The following is an 11715-nucleotide window of genomic DNA, read 5'->3' on the forward strand; positions in this document are numbered from 1 at the left end:
GTTCTCAATATCAGTGTGCTACCTTCCCAGACTTTAATATCTGCTGTGCCCATTATGGGGAGCTCCCATCATCTTTGCACTGATATCCTGGCTCAGTACACCTATTGTAATTTACCATTTTAATGGTTTCCACCAATTAGTTCTTGGGTCTGCACAACTGCTGTGCCCATTATGAGGGTTTCATACCATCCCTACACTGAGTTTCTTGGTCTGTACGCCTTCTGTGCCCATTATAAAATTTGCCCACCGTCCCTGTGCTGTGTTCCTGGGTCTACACAACTGCCGTGCCCATTGTTAATAGTTTCCATCGTGAGTTACTGGGTGTGCACAGCTGCTGTGCCCAATATGAGCTTTTCATACCATCACTACACTAAGTTCCTTTGTCCGTGCCCCTTCTGTGCCATTTTAAGGTGCTTCCAACATCCTTGTGCTGAGTTCCTGGGTTGGCACAACTGCTGTGCCTATTATAAGGTTCTCCCACCATCTTTACACTGAGTTCCTGGGTCTGTACACCTACTGTGCCCATTATGAATTGTTTCCACTATCTTTGGAAATTAACTACTAAGTCTACACAGCTGCTGTGCCCATTAACTAAGTTTCTGTGTCTCTTCAGCTTTTGTGCCCACCATGAGGTTCTCTCACCATCCTTGTGCTCTGTACCTTGGTCTGTACAGCTGCTGTGCTCATTACGAGAGTTTCATACCATCCTTCCTACTAAGCTTCTGGGTTTCTTCAACTTCTGTGCCCATTGTTAGAGTTTTATACCATCCCTCCACTGAGTTTTAGGGTCTGTACCATTTCTGTGCCCACTATAAGGTGCTTCTAACATCCTTGTGCTGTGTTCCTGGGTCTGCACAGCTGCTGTGCCCATTACGAGAGTTTCATACCATCCTTCCTACTAAGCTTCTGGGTTTCTTCAACTTCTGTGCCCATTGGGAGGGTTTCATACCATCCCTCCACTGAGTTTTAGGGTCTGTACCATTTCTGTGCCCACTATAAGGTGCTTCTAACATCCTTGTGCTGTGTTCCCGGGTCTGCAAAGCTGCTGTGCCCATTACGAGAGTTTCATACCATCCTTCCTACTCTTCAGCTTCTGTGCCCATTATGAGGTTCTCCCACTATCCCTGTGCTGAGTTCCTGGGTCTTTACAACTTTTTTTTTTAATGTTTCAGGGACACTCGAAGTTGGATGGTAACATCCAAAATTCCCAGATGATCAGGAACAAAGCAAGAAATTTTAGCGGAGAGATTCAATTTTTGATTTTTCCAAGATAGGTAAAAGGCCAGGGGCTGACTTGGTTCCATGGGTTCCTCCAGAGTTTGCTAGGGTTTCCTTGAATAATGAGCAATTTGTGCCTCTCAGGTCAGCTTAGGTGGCACCAATGATCTTTTTGGCTATCTGTAATGGTGACATTTTTCCCAATGGCCAGCAATGTAAGAGGCATTCCTCCCATTGAGCATCTGAGTACTAATTTACTGTCAGCTGTGGATATAGTAGTTAAGTAAGGGGTTGCCTGAAGACCCGAACGTCATTTCAAGGGTTCCCAAAATGAGAAACCCTTTTATAGACAGTTGTTCTCTTCCAGTCTTGTAGTCACAGTTTGGTGAACACCCTTCTGTGTTCTACTATAGTCCTGTGTACGGCTCCATTCAGAAATGGTTTGATCAGTACCCAACCACACCAATGCTCCTTTGGCTTCATGAGCATTCCAACAAACATGTTGTTATAGAAAGCCTTATATAAAATCAACATCAATGGTCATGACTTTGGATTGAGATGTAACAACCATAATATCTCTTTTGAATGAAATGATCCTTAAAGGAAACAGGTTGTGATTCCTCTGGATGAAGACCAGTGAATTTCTCCTAACGTGAATCTCTAATGTTCAGTTGAAAGAATTCTTTTTGACTGGTCATCCTTGTCTTCCCATCTCAGGAGTTTGCCGGAGAAGGTCTACGCACCCTGGTTCTGGCCTATAAGGACTTGGACAAAACCTACTTTGAAGACTGGAAAACACGGCACCACGAGGCCAGTACTTCCCTGGAAAATCGCGAGGAGAAGCTGTCAATGTTGTATGAAGAGATCGAGACTGACCTGAAGGTTCACAATTATTTTTTCCGATCCACCATGTTTTATTGCCATCAATGCACACTAATAGGTGACTCTTGTGGGGTTTAGGCATATGTCAAAAAACTCAATATGGCTTTTACTGGCTTGCTTAATTTAGGGTCATCATTTTAGAAGATTTCCCAAGGTGTTTGGAGTGTGCTCTAGGAACCATAGAATCATAAATCTTTCACTTTTGGTGGTGCCATGGGCACCTCCACCATGCCTGAAATTCTCAGGATTGGCATATTAGTAGATATCCATATGTCCACAATAAGTTTTTTAACATTTATAATTTAAGAAACCAATGTGTTATTATTATTTTCGTATCAGAAATTTAATAAGAAATGAATCTCCAAGCCGACAATTTCTAGATGGCAGGAAGGTGACACCACTTTATTAATATTAATATTAATATTGTTGTTATTATTAAAAAACAGGATTCATATGGCGCTAACATATTAAGCAGGGCTGTACATTAAATAGTGGTTGTAAATGACAGACAGGTACAGACAGTGACACAGGATGAGAGGACCCTGTCCCGAAGAGCTTACAATCTAAGAGGTGGGGGAAGTATCACACAATAGGAGGGGGAAATGGAATGGTGGGAAATCTGAACAGAGACAAAAGAAGACGGGTAGGCAAGTTTGGTTGGGTTTTAAAGGCTCTTTTAAATGAGCAGAAAGTAGGAGCAAGCCGAATAGGACAATGAAGAGAACTACAAAGAGATGCAGCAGACGAGGAGTGGTGGGAAGGCTGTGTATGGGGTAGGTAGGTGGGCAGATTGTGTATGGGGTAGGTAGGTGGGAAGGCTGTGTATGGGGTAGGTAGGTGGGATGGGGTAGGTAGGTGCGAAGGATAGATAAGTCCGGCTGCAGTATTTATAATAGAATGCAGATTTATAGTTATTGAATGCAGTGGGGATGGACATTTGTGGGTCTTGTATTAGTTGTTGTATAGATTATCCCTTTTGAAGAGATTTGTCCCAGGTTTATTTTTAATGAGTTACCCCACAACAAGGGTTTGACATCTATGCAATGGCATTTAGCAATCTCCTTCTTCCCTGTATAGTTAATTGGAGCCTCTGCCATAGAAGACAAGCTTCAAGATGGCGTCCCTCACACCATCGAGACCCTGACCAAGGCTGACATTAAGATTTGGGTCCTCACAGGGGACAAACAAGGTGAGGAGCACTTTTTTATTCCTCATATGACAGATTTGCATCTGATTGGTGTCCATTCATTGCATGCTAACATGTATATTGTATCTGGGCCACCTCCCTAGTTAGGTCCTTACTATTGCAAATGCAGAAAGTGATCCCTGAATTTTGTGAAATATTATACATGTGTGCACGGGTTCTGTGGTGATGTAGTATCTTTGCGTCCCTTTGGTGGAAGTCTCTGTTGGTTTTTCATTGGAGAAATGGTGTCCACAGGTTCCTTGGGTGGGAATGACTGTTGATTGTTCATTGGTAAAGTATTGTTCATGGGACCCATCGGTAAGTTGATCATTGGTGTAAAAATGTCCATGTTGTCTTTTGCTAGGACTAACTGTTGATTGTTCATTGTTGAAGTAGGGTCCACAAGGTCTTTTGGTGGAACTAGTGGTTAGGTGTTCATTGGTGAAATAATGTCCACAGGTTCCTATGGTGGAACTAGCTGTTGATTGTTAATTGGTGAAGTTGTGTTCATGGGATCCTTTGGTGGGACTAAATGTTGGTTGATCATTCGTGAAGTATGGTACATGTTCTCCTTTGGTGGGACTAGCTGTTGATTGTACATTGCTGAATTATTGTCCACAGGGTGGAACTAGTAATGTTCAAAGGTCCCTTCGGCAGGCATAGCTGTTGATTGTTCATTGGTGAAATAACGTTCACAGGTTCGTGGGGGTGGGACTAGCGGTTGGTTGTTCATTGCTGAAGTTGTGTCCATGGGGTCTTTTGGTGGGACTAAATGTTGGTTGATCATTGGTGAAGTAATGTTGATGTTCTCCTTTGGTGGGACTAGCTGTTGATTGTTCATTGCTGAAGTAATGTCCACAGGTTCCTCAGGTGGAACTCGTAATGTCCAAAGGTCCCTTCAGCAGGCATAGCTGTTGATTGTTCATTGGTGAAGTAATGTTCACAGGTTTTTAGGGTGGGACTAGCAGTTGATTGTTCATTGTGAAGTAATGTCCATGGGGTCCTTCGGTGGGACTAGACGTTGGGAGTTTATTGGTGAAGTAGTGTCCACACGTTCCTAGGGTGAGACTAGCAGTTGGTTGTTCATTGGTGAAGTTGTGTCCATATTCTCTTTTAAAGGGACTAGCTGTTGAATGTTCATTGCTGAAGTAATGTCTACAGGTTCCTTGGGTGGGGCTAGTAATGTCCAGAGGTCCGTTAGGCAGGCATAGCTGTTGATTGTTCATTGGTGATGTAATGTCCACAGGTCCCTTTGGTGGGACTAGCTGTTGGGTGTGCTATGGTGATATATTATCTCACCCTTTGCCCACATTTTCTTTGACAGAAACGGCTGAGAACATTGGATACTCGTGTAACATGCTTCAGGATGAGATGAAGGAGGTTTTCATCATCAAAGGCACCAGCCCTGAAGAGGTTCTGGATGAGCTCAGGTAGAACATTCACCCTTATTTTGACTCTTTTTGTGTTTTTCAGCTGTGCATTGTTACTAGGTTTCTATTGCTGTCTGTATTATTCACCCACATTGGTCCTGATGGTTAAAGGACCTGATTTATTAAAGCTCCCCCAGGCTGGAGAAGATAGAATATCATGGGAGAACCTGGGTAATCAAACAACATTTTCTAAAAAATATTTCACTATTAACTGGCAAATGTTTTTTTTTTTATCATGCACAAGATATATTCCAGGTTTGCTGGGTCTTTCGTGGTCTCCCATAATTGTATATCTTTTCCAGTCTTTTAGAGGTTTTATAATCTGGCCTATTGTCTCTGGTACAGAAAGTGTTGGAAAATCCATATTTTTTGTGTCTCCTATGCCTGGAGGAAGTTACGCCATGACTCCTCCTTATGGTTCTGGTGAATTAAAGACCAACGTGGCCCTTGTGATGAGGGGTGAAAAAAGAGCATTTCAGGCAGTTTAGGAGAAAACGAAAAAAAAAGGCCCAGGAGGGTCAATTAATTGGTTTTATGAGATTTTTTGCCCTATCCTTAATTACCATAATTCAATGTCCTATGTACCAAGTACTTGATTCTCTATGGGGTGACCATTGCTATAACATATCCCTCCCAGGACTGCTCGGAGAAAGATGAACCCGGACTCCTTCTTGGACAGCTATGATGTGAATGTTCAGATAAAGAAAGGATCGAAAAAGACTCAGGTGATACCGGACGATGAGCTGCAGGGAGACGACACGTATGGCATCATCATCAATGGCCACAGTTTGGTAAGTGGAGGCAAAAAAAGTGTCTCCAAAGGGGTATCCATATTGCATCACCTAATCTTTTTTTGGGTTCTATTTTTTTTTAACAAGTAATCAGGACCCTTTGGGTAACGGCATAATATCTGGAGTGAGTAACCCATACTAAAATACACCATGATGCTGGGTTGGTGCTCCGGTAAGGCAGCCGAAATTAATCTAAAAACATTCTTGGCACTGACCAACAAATTACCAGCCACTCCCTCTCCAACCTACGTACCTTAATCGCCCCAGCTCCTGACTTATCTAACGCTCTTGTCCCATAGGCTTACGCTCTAGAGGAGAATATGGAGGTGGAGCTCCTGAGGACGGCGAGTATGTGTCAGGCGGTGATCTGCTGCCGGGTCACCCCTCTCCAGAAAGCGCAGGTGGTCCAATTAGTGAAGAAGTACAAGAAGGCCGTGACCTTGGCCATTGGAGATGGCGCCAATGACGTCAGTATGATTAAAAGTATGTCTGAGAATAATACATGGCGGGATGGGGGCCAGGTACCAGAGGCTCACAGGGCATGGTGGGGCTTCAAAAATTCGGGTAGGGTTGGAAAGCTTAGATCTTATGCTGACTCTTTTCAGCTGCCCGTATCCCGAATTGGAAAATTCTCCACACTTCCTGACTAGGGTGGGAATCAGACTAAATGGGAAGTAAGAGAAAATCTCCCTGCTTCCTGTCCATTAGGGAGGCACCATCTAGAACAGGGAGTAATTGAAATCTCCCAACTTCCTGTCCTTAGGCATCACATGGAACAGGATGGGCAGAAATAGGCTAATCCTGGCCTATTGGAGGGGCATTAGGAAAGTAAACGAGAAAATCCCCCCACTTCCAGTCCATTGGTGGGGCATTAGACTGATCAGGAAGTAATGAGTCATTGTTCATGGTTATATGTGTGGTCATCATGGAGAACAGACTAGTATAGCAATGTGAAGATTCTGTTTGCATGGTCCATGTTCACCTACAGAGCTGTCCATATCTGACCCTTTTCTGTCCTTCCACAGCTGCCCACATTGGGGTGGGCATTAGCGGGCAGGAAGGTATGCAGGCCGTGCTGTCCAGTGACTTCTCCTTTGCCCAGTTTCGGTACCTGCAGCGCCTCCTACTGGTACATGGCCGCTGGTCCTACAACCGCATGTGCCAGTTCCTTCGCTACTTCTTCTACAAGAACTTCACCTTCACCCTGGTCCACTTCTGGTACGGATTCTTCTGCGGCTTCTCTGCTCAGGTGAGAATTTTTTGACTTTACAACATGTCCGAAATTGACCAAACAGCTGTGAAACAAATATAAATATGTAACAAGAGTTAAGGATTGGAACTTCTGCTTAGCTAGTCCAATGATCCCAGCACCCCTTCCAGACAGCACTGGACCTCTGTGCAGGGTATGCAAATCTGCCTGGTCAAGATCTGCTCCAGCCTGTGATTGGATAGTAAAGGATCAGCAGTGCATTTGTTCTTTCCTCCTGTTGGGAAGCTTTCAGTGTTAGATGGACAACATATGTGCATTACAGCAAATCCAGATTGGCTTGGAGTGCTGCTGTGTAGAATACAGGGGGCTGCCTTTTGGTGAATAAATGAATATGTGAGCCATTAGCAACATATCCTCAGATATGGACATTCTGAATAAGTTTATTAGGTCTTGGGTCTTGTTTTTGCTATGAAACAAGGTAACAGGTTCTCTATAATAAGTTACTAACCTGGAAAGAGTATGCAAGTTGGGCATTAATTCTACACTGGTAGAAATTACACAAAAGTGATGAATATGCAGGAGCAAAAAGGGTACAAGACCTGATGGTTCCCCTTTAAACTGCCCCAATGTAATGTTAGTGAGAGCTGGCTCTCTGCTGCCATCTAGTGTTGACTTTGTATTACTGACGTTCTATTATGTGACCTGCACATCCTTTGTCTTTGCAGACGGTTTATGATGAATGGTTCATTACACTGTATAATCTAGTGTACACCTCGCTGCCTGTGCTGGGGATGAGCCTGTTTGATCAGGTATGGCATGTAAAAATGAACATAATACCTTGCAAAAAAAAACCAAACACAATTATCACATTACACATGGCTCTAATCTCCCTTATTTGGTGTTCCAAGGTCATGACCTTGGTGCACCCAAGAAGGCCGAAAAATAGGATTAGGCCACCTACATGTGAGGTTGGTGAGATAGCTGCACTGTGTCTATTATAATGAGCTCCCGCCATCTTTGCCCTGAATTCCTGGGTCTATTCACCTGCAGTGCCCATTAAAACAGGTGCCTACCATTCATGCATTTAGTTCCCAGGTCTGTGCACCTACTGTACCCAAGATAAGGGGTTCCACCATCTCTGCCCTGAGTTACAAGGTCTCTTCACCTTTTTTTCCTATTTTGAGGTCCTAAAAAATCATTCACTAGGTTTCTGGGTTTACGCACCTGCTGTGCCCATTATAATTGGTTGCCAAACATTCCTGCGTTAAATTCCTCTTTAGTTCTGCTCTATCCATTATGGGGTGCTCTGGGTATTTACACTTGCTTAGCCTATTATAATGAACTCCCAACATCTCTATGCTGATTTTCCGGGTCTAAACTTCTCCTGTGTCCATTATACGGGGTTCATTCTATTCATGCACTGAGCTTCTGGGTCTACACATATACTGTGCCCATCATGAAGGTTTCTTTGTCTCATCTCTTTGTTGGGATTACCCAGAAATCTTTACTCTATCCCCCTATAGAGATATTTCTGGCCATTTTTATGCAATTCCTGCTTCACCCTACTTCAGCACAGCCATACATGCTATCTCAGTCTTGTCATTGCAGAACTGCTGCAGCTTTCATGCCTGGCACCACCCTAGTACCCCCTCCACCCTGTGGAATGTTGACATCACAACATGCGGCTGAGGGAGATATCATTGGGATCAAGCCAGGAGAATGCTGCAGGGGGCACTGCAACTGCAAATGATAATCCTCTATCATGGTGGCAGTGTTAGCTTTGGCTGGGTGCCCTACTAAGTCATTGGCATCCTAGCTGTTTATTTTTGGAAATGGCTCTGACTTCAAACACCAACCCCGGGCTTAAAGGCCTTTGCTTCCATACCACTAAACACATATGGCGGCAGTGTTGGTTTTGGTTGGGTGCCATCCATGTCAACAGCATCCTAGTTGGTCACTTGGGCCACCTATGCCAAGAATTGGCAATTACCCCAGGCTTAAAGGCCATTGGCTTCATACCAACAGAAACATATGGCGGCAGTGTTTGCTTTGGGTGGATGTCCTCCAGGTTACTGGCATCCTAGCTATTTGGTTATTTGGGCCACCTATGCCAAGAATTGGCCCTGACTCCAGACACCAACCCCAGGCGTAAGAGCCATTGCTTCTATTCCAACAGACACACATGGCATCAGTGTCGGCTTCAGATGGATGCCCTCCAGGTTACTGACATCCTAGCTAGCTGGTCATTTGGGCCACCTATGCCAAAATTTGACCCTGACTCCAGAAACACCAACCCCGGTCATTGCCTCCATACCAACAGACGCTCATGGCAGTTGACCCATGTAAGCTCGGTATAGAAGCCAAAAACTGATGAAATTAATTTATTGATATGAAACATTGTAACAAGGTTTGATATTTCTTATTCCTTCCAAATCGATCCACCAATCAAAGCTCAAAATAGAAATAGAAAAGTATGAATGTGTGTCTATTACAGGATGTGGATGACCGATGGAGCATGGAGTACCCACAGCTGTATGAACCAGGGCAGAAAAATCGTTACTTCAACATCAAGGAGTTTGTGAAATGAGTGATCCACGGGGTGTACAGCTCCCTGGTCCTGTTCTTCATTCCCTATGGGGCGCTGTACGACACAGTGAGGGATGATGGGAAAGCCATCTCGGACTACCAATCCTTTGCCTTGATGGCTCAGACGTGTCTCCTGCTTGTTGTGTCGGCCCAGGTAAGTGATGGGTCTATAATGTCCTACCTCTGCATCCTTGCTGCAACATTTACCTGCTGCAAGAACAGGCTCATGGTGGGAGGACATTTGTAGTTCTACAGCAAAAGCCTCCAATATTCCAATTTGGCATCACCATCTCCTTTTTTTTCTCCTAGATTGGCTTGGACACGGCATACTGGACAGCGGTGAACCAGTTCTTCATTTGGGGCAGCATAGCCGTCTACTTTGCCATCAGTTTCACCATGTACAGTGATGGAATGTATCTGATCTTCACGGCTTCCTTCCCGTTCATTGGTGAGTGGTGATAATCCTGCAGTGTGGGCACTTGTCAATTAGGAGGGCTGCCATCAGCAAGTAGCTTGCACTCATTGCCTTCAGAAGTTAAGTCACCGACACTGAATATAAAAGCGGCTCAGAAAAGTCAGAAGTCCAAATTTGCATACTTTTTCCAGGTCCATGATTTAATTTAGTGGTCCAATGGCATTCTTCATGACCAATTTTGTTTTAAATGAGGGCTATGACTTTCTTATAGCACATTAGCTTTTTATGAATCTTCAGCTCAGGATAGGTGCCAATCTTTATATTGAATAAATGGTCACATGACATAAACTGGCATACCATGCAGAGCTCATGAATGTCCCAGGAGAAAAACAATAGAAATCTAATTCTCTATAATCAGCAGCTAAACAGGAGCCATATTGTACAAATTTGACTTTTTAATGAGTTTTTCCTTTTAAACCTTCCCAATATTTGGCATATGTTGTCACCTAGCCATCCATATGCTATGTGTCCATGCTATACATTTCCCTCTACATATGGCTGGATGTGGAACAAACATTTGCTCAGTGCCTGGCAATCTGGCCAATTTCAGCTGAGTCTCCCACTCAATGATGGACTGGATGATGACGGAAAGTTTCATGTGTACATGAAATGAGTAATTGGTATAAAACACAAATTATATGTATACATTAGTAATATTATATACCATTTGGAATTTCATGGCTTTGTGTTTCCCCCCAGGGACGGCGCGGAACTCCTTAAACCAGCCCAGTATTTGGCTCGCCATTTTCCTGACTGTTGTCCTCTGCGTCCTTCCCGTGGTGGCCTACAGGTTCCTGAGGTCGCTGCTGAAACCCACCTTCAGTGATCGGGTAAGACCATATCTCTACTATTCCTTCTACTTCTCACATTTAGTCTCAGGACATTCCATATAAACATTTATGATGTTAGAATTCAATGTGGAGGTATTAGACAGTGTGTTATGCATGTTAAAGGGGGTGAGGCATTGTGCTTAATATAATGGTATTACACTGATGTGCCACTAGAGGTCACACTTAAAGTATATGTAAAAGCAAATCATACGGTAAGTTTTCCCTGATAACTATAAGAGGAGAATCTCTTCACTTCCTGTTGTTCCTTTGAGACAGGAAGTAATAGGAATTCTCTTCAAGTCTCAGACATCCAAAATTACCCAGGATTTTTAACCCTTTACTACTTTTTGTAAAATTATACAAAATTATAAAGTAATAAACATGAATATTTTGCATTTTGTAGGTGCAGAAAAAAATCAGAGAGGCAAAGAAGCGTCCAGTCCCCCCTCCTCGCCGTGCACGGGTCCGACGCACCAGCTCCCGCCGTTCTGGATACGCCTTCTCCCACCAACAGGGCTATGGAGACCTCATCACCTCAGGCAGGAACTTTCGCCCCAGAATGCAATTCCACCAGACAGGGAAATTTTCCCCCAACGACAGGAACCGCAACTATTAGAAAGGGGGAAGAACAAGAGGGCAAGGAGTCGGCCGGGACAGCAAACGCCATGTTGTCCCCAAACGGTCTGCCAAGGCATGGACTATGGACGGTTTCTAATTTTCTGCCATGTCTGAGAATCCTATCGCTGGAAGATTTTGGATGCACAGCCATATTTATCCTGGGCAGCCCACGTGGCAGCCATCTTGGACAAGGAACTGTTTTATTAGACAGCCAGAACACTAAATCGCCAAAGAAAAAAATATATTTTTGTAGGGTTTGGTTAACGTCAACTATTGCACTTGGATACAGCAGTGGCCTTTAAGAGAAATCTATCTTGTGCCCCTTTTTTTTTACCCTAAAACATTCCTGTGGAATCTGGGGAAATAACATCGGAATTTAAGAAAATGTAAACTCCTCCATTTTTTGTATGTTAGTAAAGTCCAGGGAAGCCACTAAGGTCTTATTTGGTACACCGTTTTATTAAATAATATTTAAGAAAAAAAAAAGGC

At 43.7% G+C, this 11715-nt stretch overlaps 1 protein-coding gene across 1 annotated transcript in view; it reads left to right on the plus strand.

Annotated features, from left to right (window-relative positions):
• LOC140332313 (phospholipid-transporting ATPase ID-like) overlaps positions 1-11567 on the plus strand; it is a 47890-nt gene extending 36323 nt beyond the window's left edge. The window contains 11 exon segments of the mRNA XM_072413572.1: positions 1936-2100; positions 3178-3289; positions 4611-4716; positions 5354-5507; positions 5807-5990; positions 6533-6756; positions 7443-7526; positions 9212-9457; positions 9613-9751; positions 10478-10608; positions 11012-11567. Of these exon segments, the coding sequence (XP_072269673.1) occupies positions 1936-2100; positions 3178-3289; positions 4611-4716; positions 5354-5507; positions 5807-5990; positions 6533-6756; positions 7443-7526; positions 9212-9457; positions 9613-9751; positions 10478-10608; positions 11012-11224 (1758 nt within the window). The 3' untranslated portion in view covers positions 11225-11567.
• Positions 11568-11715: the final 148 nt, after the last annotated feature.

The sequence above is a fragment of the Pyxicephalus adspersus genome, chromosome 6 (assembly GCF_032062135.1).
Source record: "Pyxicephalus adspersus chromosome 6, UCB_Pads_2.0, whole genome shotgun sequence".
Classification (NCBI taxonomy): domain Eukaryota; kingdom Metazoa; phylum Chordata; class Amphibia; order Anura; family Pyxicephalidae; genus Pyxicephalus; species Pyxicephalus adspersus.